The sequence below is a fragment of the Brassica oleracea genome, chromosome C5, assembly GCF_000695525.1.
Source record: "Brassica oleracea var. oleracea cultivar TO1000 chromosome C5, BOL, whole genome shotgun sequence".
Classification (NCBI taxonomy): Eukaryota; Viridiplantae; Streptophyta; class Magnoliopsida; order Brassicales; family Brassicaceae; genus Brassica; species Brassica oleracea.
The window spans coordinates 1,223,800-1,242,547 of NC_027752.1; the positions used below are offsets into that span (position 1 = coordinate 1,223,800).

Genomic DNA, 18,748 nt, shown 5'->3' on the forward strand with positions numbered 1-18,748 from the left:
CACATCATCTTCATTAACGTAATATAATATAAACGATCATTACAAATCTGTCTCTCTGAACAAACGGATTTTCATCCACACAATAAGAGATGTATCATTCATCATAACATCTAGTATCAGATCTTTATAAACCAAATAACATGGCTCTCATATCAACCAATGAATGCCACACAAGAAATTATGTATTCCCGCAAAATAATATATATATTTTTTTTTGGTAACTCTGGTATCTGGGCAACCACATTCCCAACTATTCTCCGTAGGGGGTCCAGCGTCCCAACGTAAGGGATGTTAAATCCGTTGTGGCCAAGGTTCGAACCCGGGTGGCGGGCAATACAGTTGTACCTCCTATACTACCAAGCCACAAACGCTTGGTTAAAATATTATTTTGCTCTAACAATCGATTTAATATGAATATTTGGTCTCACAAATGTTTTGATAACCACCAGACTTTTTGCTATGAAGTGGTATAGATTATTATGTGTATGCTTATTTTCAGATTAAAAGAGTAATGGAGCGTTTGTATTAGTCTAGATACACATTTCGGTCTATGTATATGTTTGTTTTTAATAAATAACTATAGAAGATGCATTGTATACTTTATTTTGTGTTGGTGGTATGAGAATAATTATTTACAAGAGGGCTACGCTTTTATTGTGGGATGAATAATTGAATCATGTGGATGTGATATGCATAATTGGAAGGTTCCGGCGAAAATTAAACTAAAACTATATAGTTGATTAATATTAAATTTGGAAGTCAAAAAAGCATAACATAGTTTTTTTTATTGAACACAAAAAAAAAGCATAACATAGTTTTTTTTTTTGTAACTTGGCTTAAAAGCATAACATAGTTACATTAATAATATGGGTATCTCATCTCTAGTGATACACTCTCATATGAGATCTCTGCGACCTCACCACCAAAATAGCTAGTACACTTCATATTACTCTTTCTTAAAATAAATAAAATTATCGAAATGTTTACCAAAAGATTTGTTAAAACTATAATTGATGATGTTGGAAGAAAACAATGGGGTTTCTTCCGCACATATAATAGACAGACACTATTTTAATATATGTTGGTTTTCAAACCATATATAACTACATATTTGCCAAAAAAATTCATTTATTTCCCTGTGAAAAAAATGGTTTGTGCTAATTTCATCATAATGTTACAGCAAAAATATTGATAGATGATTTTTATAATGACTTTTAGTTTGAGAAATTTTAAAATCTGCGGAGAAAAAGTTATATTGAATTGAAGAAATGTTAATTAGAAGGTTCCAAATGTCAGAGTATTATTAAACTTGTAGTTTTATTATTATCTCCTAGATTTATTATGATAACTATATGAAAACTTTATTAAATTATTCAAAGGATGTTCAATTTTTAATATTGTAACTTTATCTTATTTTTAGAAAGTAAGGCTATAAGAATAATTAAGAATGTCCAAATCAAATGCAATGTAATCATTTACTACCAACAAAATAAATTGCAGGAGAGATTCAATAACAAATAACAGTTATTAAGTAATACTAGTGATTAGTGTAAAGTCGAACAAGTTCACTTCATCAAAGGGTTGAGATTCATCCACGTGTCGAAAACCATTTAGCCAAATATCTCTTAAATACGACATACACATGCAGCTACCCACCTATAGAGAGAGATAATAGAGACTCATCTCACTTTGTATTATTTGTGTGTGTTTTGTTTTTTTTTCTTAAAACATTGTTCCACCTTCCTCATCACCTTCACAAGAAGAAGAAAAACATTGAGAAGACTAGAGGTTCACAATGATGGGCAATATCGACCTGAATCTTCAGGAAACTGAGCTGTGTCTTGGTCTTCCCGGTGGAATGACCGGAACCAAGAGAGGATTCTCGGAGACGGTTGATCTGAAACTCAATCTGAACAATGAACCTGAAAGCAAGGAAGTTTCTAAGACTCATGACGTCGTGATTTCTGTTTCTAAACAAAAGAATAAATGTCCCAAAGATCCTACCAAGCCCCCTGCCAAGTAATTTTACCATTCTCCCTTTTCTATTTATTTTCCGATCTTCACTTAATTTTCTTTTTCTCGCCCATCTTAAAAGGAAAAGTAAGCTTGACATACAAAATAAAAAATATTTCCTCCAAGCCATAAAACAATGAAATCACTTAACTTTGTTATTTTTTAAAATAAGCTCAAACAATCTAACTGATATGTCTATACCATAACTGATAGCTAACTACAGTGTATAGGAATAACAAATATAATTAGAAACCTTGTATAACATAACGGTTTCCAATTTCTCTGTATATATATATAACTTTATAGGGCACAAGTTGTGGGATGGCCACCGGTGAGATCATACCGGAAGAACGTGATGGGTTCTTGCCAAAAATCAAACGATGTCACGGAGACGGCGGTGTTTGTAAAGGTTTCGATGGACGGGGCACCTTACTTGAGAAAAGTCGACTTAAAGATGTATAAGAGCTACGACGAACTCTCTAATGCTTTGTCCAACATGTTCGGTTCTTTTACCATGGGTATGTATACGTTGTATTATACATATTTCTTACTAGATATACGATTCCATGCGTCGTATAAATTTTATCAAGCTCTTTCAAATAATAATATTGTTGCTAAAAAAATTGAAGGAAAAAATGGAGGAGAAGAAGGAATGATAGACTTCATGAATGAGCGGAAAGTTAGGGATTTAGTGAACAGTTGGGACTATGTTCCCTCTTATGAAGACAAAGACGGCGACTGGATGCTCGTCGGCGACGTCCCTTGGCCGTACGTCTTCTTCTTCTTTTCTACAAATTTTCGATCTTTTTTATTGATCATTTTAATAACTCCTTTCCCTAAATTTACTTATTTATTAGAATGTTCGTTGATACATGCAAGCGTTTACGTCTCATGAAAGGATCTGACGCCATTGGTCTCGGTATGTATTTGCTACCAATGATTTTTGATATTAGCGCTTTGTAATTTCGTCTAAACAGTTTGATATATATTGGTTGATTTTTTTTGATAAATGCAAAATACTCCACTTACTAACGTAGATAACATTATTATATAACCAATGTGGAAATTTTAGTTGCTTAACAATTGTATAACATTTCAGCTCCGAGAGCAATGGAGAAATGCAAGAGCAGAACTTGAAGTTTAAAACGTAAGTAGCCATGATCATATATTTGGTTAACACAGTTATGAGTGTTAATTGTGTGTTTTACGAAGAAAAATATTGCTCAATATCTACTTTTTCTTTCAATTGTCTGTTTTGATCTGGATTATATGTGTTATGTAGATAATGAATTAAATTTGTGGGACGTTTGTAATGGAAAATATGTAATAATTTGAACATCTTTTTGTGTTTTTTTTTTTTTTTGAAACACGTACTTTCATTCATTCAATGCTCTAAACATTGTTTGGTGAGGCCATTAAGGCTAGCTCAGCAGACAAAACCTGCTTAGCCGAAGAGTCTGCATCTCTGTTTCTCTCGCGAGAGATCCAGGTAAAGGAAACAAAATCAAAAGATAAAGCAACGGCTTCAATATCAGCTACAATGTCGTAAAGTTCGGCCAGCGGGTGGTCCAAGGTTAAAGCCTTGATGAGTTGTGCGCAATCAGACTCGCAGCGAATCTTTGTGAGACCAAGGTCTCTGCATTTCTCCACTGCTTCTCGTAACGCCAGTCCTTCAGCTATAAGCGGAGAGCCTACAAAACGCATCGGCGAGGAGAAAGAGGATACTCTGTTTTGTGTCTTAATAGTCCAGCCAAGCCCTGCAATTTTGTTAGTTTCATTCCAAGCTGCATCCGATCGTACCATTACACAATTATCCTGCGGAATTACTCTAACAGGTTGACTACGTCGCGGTACAGGGGCTAGCCCTTGACTGGAGTTCCACTCCCTGGCTGCTGCTATAGCCATTGACATGAAACCTTTATCCTTGAAGACCAAGCTATTTCTTGCTTTCCAAATTTGCCAGAGAATCCAGGGTGCTAGTGCTCCCATTGAGAGGCCTGTAGGAGGAAGGTTTTGTCGAGAGCATAGGCTGTTCCATTCACTCCGCAATTCTATTGTTCCGCTGTAGTCAATGCTCGGCCACACTGGTGCTGATTTCCAGACCTGTTTAGCAAAGTTGCAGTGCAAGAACAGATGATCAATAGATTCGGGGAGACCACATAATTTACACTTTCCGTCGACTTTAATCTGTCTTGCTACCAGTTGCTCACCAACCGGCAGGGCTCCATGAAGGGTTTTCCACACGAAGAGTTTTACTTTCGGTGCAGTGTGAAGTTTCCAGACGTTTTTCTTCCAATTAAAGCCTGGATTTCCTTGGGGCAGAAGTGCTTGATCCAAGTGTAGTGGTAGAGCAGCAGAGTAACCTGTCTTTGTCGTAAATTCTCCTGTTGCAGACTTCAACCACATAAGTTTATCCGGAGCTCCACTCAAGCTTGGTTTCAGAAGTCTGATTTTGTTTTCCTCAAAGGGGAGAAATTGGCGGATCTTCGCAAGGTCCCACTCATTTTTCTCTGCTAGAAAGAGATCAGATACCTTAAGCTCAACGAGAGCCTCGGGAGCAGGACCCATATGACTTTCTTTTTGGGAGAGGCTCAGCCAAGCAGAATCCCAAACGTTGAGGCTTTCTCCGTCCCCAATTGCCCATCCAGAGTTCTCAACTATAATATCTCTTCCACTCATAATACCACGCCATCCATGAGAGCACGAGCTACCCATAGAGACCGAGAGAAAATCTCCCGAGGGACAGTATTTCCCAAACAGGATCCTTCCAAGCAAGCAATCGGGATTTCGAATGAGTCTCCAGCTAAGTTTAGCTAAGTAAGCATCATTGATGCTCTGGATGTCTCTGAAATCTAAACCACCTTCCTCTTTGGGGAGAATCAATCTCGACCAGGCTATCCAAGCTATTTTATTACTGCTGCTACTGTTATCCCACCAAAATCTAGTCAAAGCAGATTGGATGCTCTTGCAAAGGGAAACTGGGAGTTGAAAGCAAGTCATGGCAAATGACGGGATTGGGGAAAGCACACTTCTGAGCATCGTCATCTTTCCCGCTGTGGAGAGGAATCTGTTGGACCATCCGGCCGCTTTCTGTTTTATCCTATCGACAATGGAAGAGAACAAGTCTCGTTTTTTCTCGCCAAAGAGTTCGGGGAGTCCCAAGTACTTGCCCGTGCCTCCTTCTTTTTGGATCGAGAGAGTGTCCCTGACTGTAGTTTTCAGCGATAGCGGAGTTCTTTTCGAGAAGGTAATGGTGGACTTTTCAGTGTTGATTGACTGACCAGAGGCTTCCTCATATTGAGTTAAGATTTTCTGAAGAGCTTCACTGCTTTTTTTTACTTGCTCGTGTGAAGAACATAATATCATCGGCAAAGAGAAGGTGGTTTACTCGAGGACTCCCTCGAGCTACACAAATTCCCTTGAGAGAACCCTCCGCTTGCGCTCTGTTACATAGACCCGAGAGAACCTCACTACACAGTATAAAAATGTATGGTGAGAGTGGGTCTCCTTGACGGATTCCCCTACTCGGTGTGACTTTTCCTCTAGGCGAGCCGTTGATGAGGAAAGAGTACGTAACAGTGGATATACATTGCATCAATAGAGCAATCCATTTCGGGTGAAACCCCAACCGGTGCAGCACACACTGGATAAACTCCCATTCTAACCTATCATAGGCTTTGCTCATGTCGGTTTTTACCGCCATAGAACATCTCTTTTCCGCGTCCGAAGTCTTGAGATAATGGAGGACTTCATGTGTGATCAAGACATTGTCTGAGATGGCTCGTCCCGGGACGAAAGCAGACTAGTTCTCGGAAATGATCCCGGATAGAAGGGGCTGGAGACGGTTCGTCATAATCTTCGAGATTATCTTGTAATACACATTACAAAGTGCGATGGGCCAGTACTCTGCTACCGTTTGTGGGCTCTAAACTTTCGGTATGAGACGGATATGAGTGTCGTTAATTTTTGCCGGCAGTCTATCAGTGATGAAGAACTCCTGGATTTCCTTGACAATTTCCCCGCCTATGTTGTCCCAATTCGAGTGAAAAAACCCAGCCGAGAATCCATCCGGGCCTGGTGCCGTATCTGCGTGTATAGAGAAAGTTGCTTCCTTAATCTCTGAAGCTGATGGGACTTGTATCAGCTTTTCGTTCTGTTCAGCCGTCACCATAGGCGACAAGGCGTAATTGACTGTCTCTTCTCTTCTACCGGCAATAGAAGAGAATAACTTCTGGAAGTATTTGACAATAACCTTAGCAATCTGGTCCTTTTGATAGACTGTTGTGCCTTCTTCATCTTCAATCACCGCTTGATAGACTGCTGTGCCTTCTTCATCTTCAATCACCAAGAAAGCATTAGCTCTCTTCCGGTTCTTTGCGGTTGCGTGAAAAAATCCCGTGGTCCGGTCTCCAAGGCTAAGCCATAGGAGACGGCTCTGTTGTCTCCAGTAAGCTTCCTCTGCGAGATAAGCTGAGTTTAGTTCGTGGGACACTTTATCTATAAGCTCAGTGTTGTTTGCAGGGATTGTCAATGCCTCTTCCAATTCCTCTTTCTTTTTCTCGATGAGGAGCCTACTGCTGTGGTATTGTTGCTTGCTCCATTCAACAATGGCGGATCGAATAGAGCATATTCTGTCATTGACAGACATATGATTTGTTGAGCTCCATTCCTTGCTTATGAGTGCTTTCACTTCAGGGTTATCCCTTAGTCTTCTGTCGAAGCGAAACAGACCCTGGCGCTTTCGCTTGTCAGGTTCAAAAAAGGAGACTATTGGCTTATGGTCTGAGCCCTCATAAGTCAAGTACTGTGATCGTGCTTTCGGGAAGAGTTCCACCCAGTCACCATTTGCAACTGCTCTGTCTAGTCTACACCGGACCAGATAATCTCCTCTTTTTCCACGCCATGAAAGGCAATCACCAGAGTGTTGCAGATCATATAAATCGCCTTCAGCGAGAAAGGTGCGCAGGTCGGTAAATGAGCTTTCAGGTCTTTCGGGTCCACCTACTTTCTCAGCATTGCAGGTCAGATCGTTGAAATCGCCTGTGATGAACCATGGCACTGAGCGAGCTGAGTTTAGGGATAGGAGCTGATCCCAGAAGATGCGTCTCGTCGGTTTATCGGTATCAGCATATATAAACGAAGCATAAAAGATTTTCCCTTCATATTCAACGCAAGTGTCAATAAGATTAGCACATGAGCTTATTACACTTAATTTGATTTCCTGCTTCCAAAAGAGAGCCAGTCCTCCTGCACCATGTCCCGTCGGAGAGACTAGGTGATAGTTTTCATACGTGAGTTTCTTCGTTTTGTTAAGTACGAAGCTGTCGGGATTTTTGGTTTCAGAGAGAAATAAGATGTCTGGAAATATATTCTTCTTCATCTCTTGTAACCTACGAACTATTCGGGGATTCCCTAACCCCTGACAGTTCCAGCTCCCTATTTTTAAGGACCGGGAAAAGATGGATTTTGAAAATCCATCTTTCTTCTAGTAGAAGCTGGGATTATGTTGCACAATGGTTGATCCTCTGAGTTTGACGCAGAAGGAGGTTTTCTACTCGCTGTTTGGGAGGTTCCAGCTCTAGACTTTGCATTTCGAGCAGTCGGAATATCTGGTTTCTTCACTTTCCGAGCTTGTGGAGGATTAGGCGCTGGGATTTTTCGTTTTCGAGAGCTAGCTCCTCTGAGTAATTTAGGGCTATTTGGAGTTGTTCTTTTTCCTGGGGGGCGCCCTGGTTTACGATTTGAAACCACAGCCAGCGTATTTTGATCAGGGGTACTCGTTTGTGGGGCCATAGGCCCAAGTCTAAGAGCAATAGGTATCCTTTCTGCTGAAGGAGTTTCTTCTGTTTCCCGAGGATCATGGTGAACGTCAGCCTTATCACCCAAAAAAGCCTGAACCATACGTGCTTCTGTTTCTTCAAGCTGGCCTTCTTCTTCTGCCTTTCGAAGTCTTTCTCTACGAGCGGCACTCTCCGAGGGGTCAGCACATTGCGTGTACTGGACCATGACTTCTCTCACTTCCTCTAAAGCTTCATTGAATGCTTCTTGAGGTGCTGGTGATTTGGCATCCGGAAAAGGATTCCCTCTTATTGATAAAGATTTACCTCCTCTTGAGGACCTTGATTCTTCTCTTCGCATCATATCTCTTCCTCTAGCTCCCGAGAGAGCAGAATCGTACTCCATGCTGTTGTGGTTGTGGTTATCATTTCGCAGAGGAGAACAAGCTTCGTCCACTCTGCGATGATAGGGGCTTTCTCTTCTGTTTTGGGAGGAGCCACTATAATAGTTTCTTTGCCACTCTCGTGATGGTTCCCTGGAGCGGTGCTGTCGGTTCGCTTCAATCAGGGATCGAGATCTTCTTTGAGAATCTATAGTATGCCTTGCATCATAGTGAGGGTCATAAGACCTGTATCGCTGGCTTTTGTTTCGCTCATAGACTATGTCCTCTGTAGCAGAGAACCTAAAGATTCCAGCATCTGGTGATGTCTTTTCTCTCCCTCCATTTCTCTGTGAAATTAGCTTCATGCTATTATCTGTATCTTCATGCACTTTCAGATCTCTTTCTTGGTGTTTTGCCACTAGACAATTTTTAATATCATGATCCAAGCGAAAACATTTGGAGCAGTGCCTTTCTAACTTTTCATAGACAAATGTAGCTGTGACCTCGTCCCCGTTGGAATACTCGATAACTGAAGTCTTTATTATAGGTAGACGTCCATTGATCTGGACCCTCGTCTTCATAGCAAGAGGTGTTACTTCCGCCTTCTCATATATTCCTATATCTTCACCTAAGCTGCGGGCGGTCTCCGCAGACCAAAGGTGGATAGGAACGCCCTGTATTTTGATCCAAAACAGGATGAGAGATGGGAAAGCTTCCGAGACAGTAGGTTCCCATCGTTGGACTATCACCATCCACTTAGCATAGTGAAAAGGTCTTTTTTCCAGCACCGCTAGTAGGTCCGCTTCATAGGCGAACTGAAATTGGAACATTCCATTTCCAAGATCTGAGCCAACAGGACTGTGTTCTGTTTTCCACAGCTCGGTGAAGAAGGGAATAACTGACCAAACCTTTTGTACCGATTGGTTCGTGACACGCCCTATCAGGGTTAGCGAGTGTTGATGGAGCTTCCTTGAGTTATCAGGGACTTGGACTTTGACTCGCGCTGTTCTAGGGGCTTGGAAAGGATCCAGCACGAGACTCTTCCCCTTGTCTTCTTTGGAAAGTCTTCCTTTTGTCATTTGCCTCCAACCCAAGATGGGGATCAGATGAGCTAGTTCTTCTCTTAATTCTTCAAACGTAGGTAACGGATTCCCGTTTTCTAAATAAACTTGTAACTCCTCTCAGAGTCTTGGTTCCTTGTTGTGTACTTGCTGAATCTCTGATATTATCAGATGGGGTAGTCAATCAATGAGATTTGAATGATTCTATCTGCATAAGGAGAGGGTCTCTGAAACTCCATTTTTTAGGGATGTCGGATGCGTTGCGGAGGAGCTGGTGGAAGAGGAACCCTCCGACCCGAGTCGGGGGCTTGAACCCGGCCGATAAGAGCTCAAGCGGTAAGGATTCCGACGAGTTCAGTGGAGTGACCAACAGTTAAAGATCAAAGCAGGGGAATTTTTGAAAAATTTGCAGGATTACAGGAGGTTCAGACTCAAAAAGAGTAAGAAACCAGCGTGTAAAAGGAGGGAAGGTTTAAAAATTACTGGCTAAAGACTTTCCTGGGAGCTCGTGCCTGGGAGAGAAATGTACTGCAATTATTATTCATCTATAACATCTTTTTGTGTTCATCTTCCTTTTTTTTGCTAAGAATGTGTAAATATGACTAGAAAATGCCCTTATATAATGAATGCAAAACATAGTAGTGTGTTTTTTATTTGACTGAGTTGAATTTTCGGTTCGCACTCGCACATCTTGAAACTGAAAATTTTATATATATAATGAGAATTTGACCATGAAATACAGTTTCTCCTTGACAAAAAAAAACATTTTCTCCAAACGAATTAATTTTCAAACTGAATTAATTAGAATGACAACACACATGTATATATCATATCGAATATAATTATGAATTAGCGGAAAGTATTCACTTTGTTGGTATATTGATTTGTTGGTACATAAAGTGATAACTGGCTTTGGCTGGAGGAAATAAAATAAATAAATAGGACCCATAGGGAAGAGGGGGGAGCAATGCCATGTGCATCTGGATGGGTCTCTTGATGAAATCACCTTTGATTGTATTTTCATTTCTGATTATACTAATTAGGAATATTAAATTGTGTACCAACCAAATTTTACAGGATTAAAAGTCACAATTATAGACAAACTTATGTACATGTAACTAATAAACAAATTAAATGTTATAGACAGTGATACATATATGATATAAGGTAGGGTCTTCGATTTCACAAACTTGTAGATCAAAAATCAAATTATGCAAATAAATCAAACATATGTTTGTCCGATATTATAGATAGTATATCGGTTTTGTATGGTGGTTACTATTATAAGGGACGTACCATATGACTCAAGTCTCTGATGGTCAGCTTTATTAATTTGATGTTCAATGTTTAAAAAATTATCAGAAATGTGTGATATTCACTAATAATATAATACATAAAGAAATTTGAGAATGTAAATTGATAATTGGGGAAGCAAAGCGCACATGGAGATCCCAAACGAACAAATCAAAGTTTCATAAATTTATCGCTTCAACGTTACATGTATGCATATATATAGAAAATGTCTAAATATGTATGTGTAAACACAAACATTTGTACAATCAGCTACGTTGAAATGTTTCTAGTATAAGTAGTTTAATATTTATATCAACTACTCGGATCGGCAGAAGCATGTTCGATGTTTGATGATGTCAATAATTAATTTGACAAGTTGACGCTCTAGAGGGTTCTTCAAGAAGCTAAAATTATCATTCGAGAAGCTTAAATGGAAAACATATCCATTTTTCTACATAGTATCGAGGATAAATATGAAGTTTGAATGGAGGTCTTCTCGATTCACACACAGACTATACAGTTATCATTATTAATAATAAAAACCCATAATATATCTTATGTATTTTGATTAAAGACAACATAAAATTAACTAGTAGAGTCACTTATGAGTTATGCTACATGTTAATTCTTGTAAATTTTAAATGTAATTAGCCAGCAAAGACAATACTAAAAGAATAATTTTTTGTCCTTAGATGCTCATTTTCATCATGTGATCGATGGGAATGCACCAAGGTTCCGAGTGAGGCGAGTTGTGGCGGCATTCGCCAAAGACCTTTGTGAAAGGAAGACTAGTTAAAATCTGATGAATGGAGATTTACAACTTAACCGGCTCAAGCCCAATAACTATACAAGGAAGCTTACAATTGTTAAACGACCAAGTCCAATGCTATAAGCTAAGCCCGTCTGTTCAATACGTTTAATGTGGTCTTCTGGTTGACAGAATTCACATAAATCCATTCAGCAAACTATATGTAGGCAATATGATTCCGGAAAAGACGGATTGAATGCTTAAAGAAATAAGAATGCAAAAGCTTTCTATTACACAAAATCTAACCAGGAACAAGACCCATCTAATTGGTTTTGCACCGAAGAGAAATGGAGTAGACCCATCTTCATGTTTAATCTACTAAATTTTTTAATATTTGAAATTTAGTAAATTTTGTAGTTTTTAAAATTTTTAAAAGTTCTGACTCCATAACCTTAAACAATTCCTTACAATGGTATTATTTTACTTAAAATTAGTTGAATAATTTTTTTAAACCTTGATTAATTAAAAATCACAGTAAGGACAAAAGACAATAATCTTCAAAAATTTATGAACAAGTGCAAAATCCAGACAGAAAAGTAGTCATCCATAAAATCATCTCTTCAAAACTTTGAATGTTTTTGATTTGATATATACATACTTATAAAATTACAAAATAGCAAGATTAAATTCATGTTTAATCTACTAAATTTTTTGATATTTGATATTTAGTAAATTTTGTAGTTTTTAAAATTTATAAAAGTTCAGACTCTATATAACCTTAAACATTCTTACAATGGAATTATTTTACTTAAAATTAGTTGAATAATTTTTTAAACCTTTAAACTAATAATGAAAATGCATGAGTAAAATAGATTTAACAAAGTGTCTAAAAGTAGTTTCATTCATCATAAAGTAAAAACAAATGCAAAAAAAAGGATCCGCATACATAAAGACAAAATCAAAGCAAAGGACCATATAAATATGGAACACATTCCCCGAACAGTAATATAAGCTCTTCACTTGAGAGGAATGAACCTGGAGGAGTGGGTAGCACCAACACCAGGCCTACCGTGCTTAACCGGCTTGTATGAGATGGAGAACTCAGCCAGGTAGTGACCAATCATCTCAGGCTTGATCTCAACTTGGTTAAACGTCTTTCCGTTGTACACTCCAATGATGCTTCCAATCATCTCTGGGACAATGATCATGTTCCTCAAGTGGGTTCTCACTGGCTCTGGCTTCTCACCTTGTGGTGCCTCCCTTTTCTATTTATCAACCCAAAATAAAATATAATCAACCCAAAATAAGTAAATATTTAAATTAAACATAAATAGTGTTAAATGGGTAACCAAGTAGAATGTTGAAACGAAGACATTCTAAAACTACAAGAACTAACTCATGTTTTAAATTAGTGTCTGAAATGTAAACTAAGAGTGAGATTCTTAGCTAATCTAGAACTACTAATAACATAACCAATCATTCAACTACGACCAACAGAGAGATAGAAATGACTTACAGCCTTACGCAGCTTCTTAATGAGAGCCATAGGCTTCCTGGTCAAACCTCTAGAGAACCTAAACCAATTTTTCAGACAAAGATAGCTGTCAGAACAAAACATAAAACATTCTTTACACAATCTCGTTCGAAGTTTTATGTGTGTTTTTACCTTCTGCGAATACGAGAAGGGAAGAGCTTGACGAGATCATCAGTAGACATGTCGAGAAGAGCATCGAGATCGACTCCTTTGAAGGCAAACTTCTTGAACGTCCTCTTCTTCGGGACTCCAGCTGCAGCAACCTCTGGTTCAACATCCGCCTACACAGATAGTTTTTTCTTTAGCAAACCAACAGGTTAAGACAATGAAGTTAAGATTCAGGGACTGAGAATGGAGAACTCACCATGGTTAGATCTCAGCAAAAGGATGAAACCCTAAACGGCTTGAGGAAGTTTTATTAGGTCTTTGCAAAGCGTGAGCCAGTTTCTAGCGGCGACACTGATATATATGGTGACTATGTTTGTTAATTAGGGTTCTTTTCGGCCCAGCCCATTACTGTTTATTTGTAGTCTTTCAGGGCCCATGACATTATGTCTTGCGTGAAATATCTAGAGCGATTCTTTAGTGTAGTAACATTTGTAAAGTACATTATGAGGAAAATTATATATCCAAAACCTAGTTATGTTAGTAATTAACTTGTAAAATCTTATTCAAATACGCATATTATAGTAGTAGAAATTTTGCAAAATCCTTTTATTAATTTTATTGGTATTTGGACTAGAAAAACAAAATAAGACAAAAGTACCAACGAAAATAGCTCGAGATTAGCAAGAGCACCATTTTTAAGGCTAGCTAACAATATCATCACTTAGTCGCTTGGGCCTTTTCAATTTTCCTGATGGCATCGGTAAGTTGCTTCTGAAGCTTGGGCCTAGATGGGGCTAATACGATATCATTCCAAACTGAACCGGGCTTGCTTAATACGTTCGGATCCGTGTAAAGCTCGTTAATGGACTCTGCATCCGGGTTAAGATTGCTGACCCGTCTCAGACATTCAATCTCCTCTGGATCCACCAGAAGGTTACTATTTCCAGATTTCCATGCTATAAGCTGATCCATTAAATCCAAGTTGAGAAAAAATATGTGTGAAGGTAAAAGATAACGTTAATATTGATATATTCACTTTGACGTTTTTACCTGTGGAGGACCAGCAACAGCATTTGTGCAGTAAAGCCTAGCGTTATCAACAAGCTTACAATACTTTGGAAATGCATTAGCAAAACTCTTGTGTGATTGCAGCTGAGATCTCACTCTCACTGCTCTCTTCACCATTAGAGCTCTCCTGTCAAAGTACAAGCACAATAAATCCAATATGATTCGAATATATTCAGAAATGGTTTATATATATTTTATCAAATTGGTTTTTTTTTTTTTACCGTATGCCTCTTACTACGGCGAGATAAGCATCACAAACCACACCGACCAGCTCGATTCTATAAGGTTTCAAGTTTTGTTGTTTCCCATTTTGTTCTGTTTCTTGTCTCCAATATTCTTCGGTTGTTGTACCGTCTTCAGATACCTTGTAGCCTACGCCCATTCGATATCTATGTTTGTGGACGTTCCTAGCCATTGTGATCGTTTGTTCCAGGAATGGCACCCATGCTAAGGTTCCATCCATTATCACATCACGTCCTTCGTTTAATGCTGTTACTAGTAAGGACGACGCAGCATCTGTAGATGATTGGTGAACCTATACATATATAAGGAGCAATCAAAAATATGTAACATGTTAAAGAAAATGAACATAATATAAATATATAATGCATTCTAATCTCCCACGTTACAGACTTTGAATGGTGACCAAGAGTTTGAACGGTGACCAAAGGAACGAGGAAGAACACTATGTTCCTTAGCATTCTTTCAAAAATTTACAGAGGAATAAGTTTTCCTTTTCATTCCTCTTCATTCTTTTGTTCGTAGAGAATTATATAACAAATCTATTCTTTATTAATTTCGATAAGGAACTATTATTCCTCATCATTCCTAAAATTTTATTTATACTTATTCTTTTTATATCCGTTCCTATTGTTCCTAAGATGGTTACCAGTCACGTAATCTCTCGTTTGTCAGTGAACTATATGAGATTTTTAAATAATGAACATACTAATTCAGCAGTTTGAAGCATGTCGTCATGGTGACCTCTAGAGCTAAGAGCTCTATAAATAACATCCGTCTCCTTGAACGCATCCGCTTCTATCACCACTGCGTCGCCCCCTGCCTCCGACCAAAACGGCCTACAAAAAGATAATTTAGTTTGTATAACTACATGCATATAGATAAATACAAGCATGCAATTTTCTTTTATTAAACTATACTCTTGGAGGATATCTTTGAGGACGGTGCTCTTTCCGGCGCCCATTCCGCCACCCATGAGGAGTAGAACGGGGCTACGTTTGTTGTGAGCCACCGGAGACATTACTTCCGTACAGTGTGGCTCACCGCTTCCACCGCTACTGCTGATGTTGATAGCTTTCATCTCTTCTACTAATGTTGAAAATACCCTTTTCACCTTTAGGTCTTTTGTTACTCTCTCGAACCTCTGTTTTCTGAATTAATTACATTAAACAAAAGTTATAAAACTAATGAATATACGATTTTAAAAAATGGTCAATAAGTTCTACAAAGTATTTGTTTAATTGTTAATGATGATAATACATTTAAAATAAATAAGTTGGAATCATTATCACATCAATGAAATTGTCACCTAAAAGGCAAACACTAGAAACGCGTGATGATTATGCAATTCATATATATATACCATGCATTAGTCAATCAATCAATGTATATATAATTAGCTGTGAGACCATATAATTAGAGTTATGGAATATGGCACAATCTAATCACCTTGTTGCTGCCATCACGAAATCCTTGAGTTTTGGTACTTTCTGATCCGACTCGTCGCTTAAAATCTGTCATTGTTATGGAGGGACAAAATTAGATCAAAGACTGACGAGAAATGTTGGGATAATATTGACTATTCATACGCATTATTGGAGACTGGTAATGGTCTAACCTACTCCACTCAGCGAAATTTGGAATATTACCAGCAATTAAACAAATAAAGTGCAACTTTGAATGATTCTATGATTTCTAAAAATTCCTATAAATCATGTTAATAATATAAGTAATTTAGCTAATACAATTGTATACACACATAATCATTTTTTTTAAGAAATGAAAAGAAGTACCTGAGAGATGAGGTTGGAAGATTGAGTCCAGTTGAAAGCAAAATACGTGAGAATGCATCTTTCGAATTCTTCAAGGAGATGGATATATAGAGAATCAGCCTCAGCTTCATTGACCAGATACTCATACACATTCTCATTGTATCCTTTTGTTTTCATTAAATATGCATTTGCCAGTTTGCATAGTTGTGGGCATTCATTTGGATCCTCAAATCCTAGCTGCCTTGCTGCATTTTGCATTTTGCATGTATGTTAACATTTATTTATTCTTGGGTGAACCTTTAGGTTCACCAACCAATAGAAAGTTGTCATTTTAAATCTAGTATCTTTTAATTAAGGAAACCAAATAACTTGCAAATTATATTATTTTTTCAAAATAAAATTTAAAAATAAATAAAAATAATATATAAAAAACGAATTCAAAAAAAAAAAAATGTTGTCAACAAAACACTAAACCCTAAGCTCTAATACTAAACCCTAAACTCAAATCCTAAACCCTAAATCCTTAAGTAAACCCTAAATCCTTGGGTAAAACCCCTAAACCCTTGGAAAAACACTAAACATTTGGATAAATTCTAAATTATAAATCTTAAACACTAAACTCTAAATCTTAAAAATAAATATTTTTTTTAAACAATATTTTTTTAGAACTATTGTTATTTTTATTTACTTAATTTTTTATTTTTTATTTTAAAAGCATAATATAATTTGGCAAGTTATTTTGTTTCCTTAATTAAAAAATACTAGATCTAAAATGACAACTTTCTATTGGTTGGTGAACCTTTAGGTTCACCCTAGGGGGTGAACCCAAGAAAAAGTCTAAAAAAAATACATGTGCAACGTTTCTTATAGAAAGGATAAATATAATTTTACAGAAGGTCCCCCTTTTTGTGAAACGTCTCTCTAGCATTTATGGAGAAAGTAGTACGTGTATGTAATTTATTAAAGCCCCATCACCATAAGTTATATAGACTTGCGTAAGAATTAGATTTTTCAAGAATTCAAGTTAATATTTCAAAGTATAAACATAATACTAAAATAAAGAATATCTTAAATTTGAAAGACCACGCCAAAATCTCTAGTAGTATTGTTCTGTTACAAGCTTCGGTAGTTTCAAAACCTTAATGAGCCCTCATCAATTCGGATTTGTATACATCCTTCCATGTGCAGCGAATAGTAGTATCATTATTTATTTTTCGTCTTCCCAATAAATACTATACTTTTCCTATTATTATAATCTCTTGGTCAATATCAATTCTATTTTCTTCTTCTTACTTGAAACTATTAGCAAATTTTGTTTTGGGTTAAAGATTAACAAAATTCCTTCTTGAAAATGTAGCAGAGATGCATGAATACGTACCAACATAGTAAGAGAATCTCTCGAGGTTTGATCGTCGACTTGAATCTTTCCTCCCGATCAAAGGGGCTATTTTCTGGTCTTTATTCCCCATACAAGCACCTTGATGAGTTCTCCTGCGGCGAAGGAACGATTCTCCGGCAAAAGCAGCAGCACCGGCGGCAAGACCACCAAGAGAAGCAAGAAGGAGATGGTTGAGATTAAGTGAATTACATCCACCACTAGAGACATCTCGCGTTCCTTCTATAGCAAACAAATTGAACAAACGAACAAGAGAGAGAAACTTAAATAAGAATATAATATTTTTTATTATTCAAGTGTTTGTATTTGTCTAGTGGTAAACGAAGGCAGAGACAGGACAAGCATTACCTGAAGGTTTAATCATTCTTGCCATATTGGAATTGAAAAGTCTAAAAATGCGTGTTTGGGATGAAGATTGAGACTGTGAGGGGACGCACTAACTCAATACACCATTACCACTGATTTATACTTTTGTTTTTTTGTCTTCTCATCTATCATCTATGTATCTTGACTTTTTCTTGGTGGATTTCCTTTTATAATGTAGATTTTGGGTTTTCAATGTTTATTATTTAACAGTACGTAGTAAATAATACTATATTATTATTATTTGAAATCTATATCATGCGTGATAGAGCGCATTTTTCTGATAATATCAATAAAAAATTAAATGTTAACACCGGTTTTGTTAGGATGGTATCTCACATCGAAAACGTGTTGTAACATTTCACTTACAGTAACTTTGAATTAGGGATAAAATAAAGAAACTAGAATTCTATTTTTACTCCATAATAAATCATCATGCAAGATGCAATCTTTCATATAAGTTGCATAAAGGTACAACTACTTAGTCAGTTCTAAACTAATAGCTACATATTTAAATTTTATGATAAATAATCGAATTCAATTCAGTATTTTATATATATGCTAATATTGTTGAAGCTTTATGAGACATCATTCAACAGTTTTAATTGGCTTTCGATTACGGCATATTATATAACGGGTTTATAAATGTTTTAACAGTTTCTATGCATCATGTAATTAATTGCACCATGTTCTACCGCGATAGCTATTAGATAGTAAACACAAACAAACAAACAAAAGAAGAAGAATAAAAATCTCAACCAATATATCTCAACCTATGTTCTTAACGACAGCACTGATCCACCACCACGTCCACATCTTTGTCCTTATCATGATTATGTTCTCACTTTTTTCATCTTTAGTCTAATCTTTTACTAAACTTGTGTAACACACACAAATAAAAAAAACTTGTGTTAATCGATCGCAAAGGTGATTAGCTACAAATAATGGTGGTTAGATACAAATGCACACGTTTATAAGAAAAGATCACCCGG

At 37.2% G+C, this 18,748-nt stretch overlaps 4 protein-coding genes across 5 annotated transcripts; 1 reads left to right on the top strand and 3 right to left on the bottom strand.

The window, feature by feature from the left end:
• The first annotated feature begins 1,658 nt into the window (after nucleotides 1-1,658).
• On the top strand, nucleotides 1,659-3,350 carry LOC106292592 (auxin-responsive protein IAA17-like). The gene is made up of 5 exons (XM_013728208.1): nucleotides 1,659-2,019; nucleotides 2,320-2,531; nucleotides 2,643-2,781; nucleotides 2,871-2,932; nucleotides 3,113-3,350. Exons 1-5 carry the CDS (start codon nucleotides 1,796-1,798, stop codon nucleotides 3,148-3,150), a joined length of 675 nt encoding a protein of 224 aa, XP_013583662.1. The 5' UTR covers nucleotides 1,659-1,795; the 3' UTR covers nucleotides 3,151-3,350.
• Nucleotides 3,351-5,938: 2,588 nt separating this feature from the next.
• On the bottom strand, nucleotides 5,939-7,393 carry LOC106344227. Its single transcript, XM_013783639.1, has one exon. It carries the CDS (start codon nucleotides 7,391-7,393, stop codon nucleotides 5,939-5,941), a length of 1,455 nt encoding a protein of 484 aa, XP_013639093.1.
• A 4,738-nt stretch (nucleotides 7,394-12,131) lies between these two features.
• Nucleotides 12,132-13,432, bottom strand: LOC106295742 (40S ribosomal protein S15-1). Its single transcript, XM_013731713.1, has 4 exons — nucleotides 13,174-13,432; nucleotides 12,942-13,090; nucleotides 12,792-12,849; nucleotides 12,132-12,540 (listed from the first exon to the last, which is right to left on the bottom strand). Exons 1-4 carry the CDS (start codon nucleotides 13,174-13,176, stop codon nucleotides 12,292-12,294), a joined length of 459 nt encoding a protein of 152 aa, XP_013587167.1. The 5' UTR covers nucleotides 13,177-13,432; the 3' UTR covers nucleotides 12,132-12,291.
• A 70-nt stretch (nucleotides 13,433-13,502) lies between these two features.
• On the bottom strand, nucleotides 13,503-17,913 carry LOC106295740. 2 transcript variants are annotated; one of them, XM_013731711.1, is made up of 9 exons: nucleotides 17,742-17,913; nucleotides 17,376-17,615; nucleotides 16,019-16,242; nucleotides 15,675-15,739; nucleotides 15,146-15,376; nucleotides 14,935-15,064; nucleotides 14,207-14,520; nucleotides 13,968-14,112; nucleotides 13,503-13,880 (listed from the first exon to the last, which is right to left on the bottom strand). In XM_013731711.1, the coding sequence occupies exons 1-9, from the start codon at nucleotides 17,764-17,766 to the stop codon at nucleotides 13,635-13,637; spliced, it is 1,620 nt and encodes a 539-aa protein (XP_013587165.1). In that variant the 5' UTR covers nucleotides 17,767-17,913; the 3' UTR covers nucleotides 13,503-13,634. The 2 variants fall into 2 exon arrangements, with proteins under 2 accessions (XP_013587165.1, XP_013587166.1); XM_013731712.1 differs by having other exon boundaries at nucleotides 13,513-13,880; nucleotides 17,376-17,612; nucleotides 17,742-17,896.
• Nucleotides 17,914-18,748: the final 835 nt, after the last annotated feature.

What these genes read in the sequence shown, in the direction of transcription:
- LOC106292592 (XM_013728208.1), top strand. Translation starts at nt 1,796, where the DNA reads ATGATGGGCAATATCGACCTGAATCTTCAGGAAACTGAGCTGTGTCTT. An exon ending in CCTACCAAGCCCCCTGCCAA is followed by an intron (nt 2,020 to 2,319) that starts GTAATTTTACCA and finishes ATAACTTTATAG; the next exon opens with GGCACAAGTTGTGGGATGGC. An exon ending in GTTCGGTTCTTTTACCATGG is followed by an intron (nt 2,532 to 2,642) that starts GTATGTATACGT and finishes AAAAAATTGAAG; the next exon opens with GAAAAAATGGAGGAGAAGAA.
- LOC106344227 (XM_013783639.1), bottom strand. Translation starts at nt 7,393, where the DNA reads ATGAAGAAGAATATATTTCCAGACATCTTATTTCTCTCTGAAACCAAA.
- LOC106295742 (XM_013731713.1), bottom strand. An exon ending in CCTTCTCGTATTCGCAGAAG is followed by an intron (nt 12,850 to 12,941) that starts GTAAAAACACAC and finishes AAATTGGTTTAG; the next exon opens with GTTCTCTAGAGGTTTGACCA. An exon ending in TTAAGAAGCTGCGTAAGGCT is followed by an intron (nt 12,541 to 12,791) that starts GTAAGTCATTTC and finishes GTTGATAAATAG; the next exon opens with AAAAGGGAGGCACCACAAGG.
- LOC106295740 (XM_013731711.1), bottom strand. Translation starts at nt 17,766, where the DNA reads ATGGCAAGAATGATTAAACCTTCAG. An exon ending in AAGAATGATTAAACCTTCAG is followed by an intron (nt 17,616 to 17,741) that starts GTAATGCTTGTC and finishes TGTTTGCTATAG; the next exon opens with AAGGAACGCGAGATGTCTCT. An exon ending in CTGTTGCTGGTCCTCCACAG is followed by an intron (nt 13,881 to 13,967) that starts GTAAAAACGTCA and finishes TTAATGGATCAG; the next exon opens with CTTATAGCATGGAAATCTGG.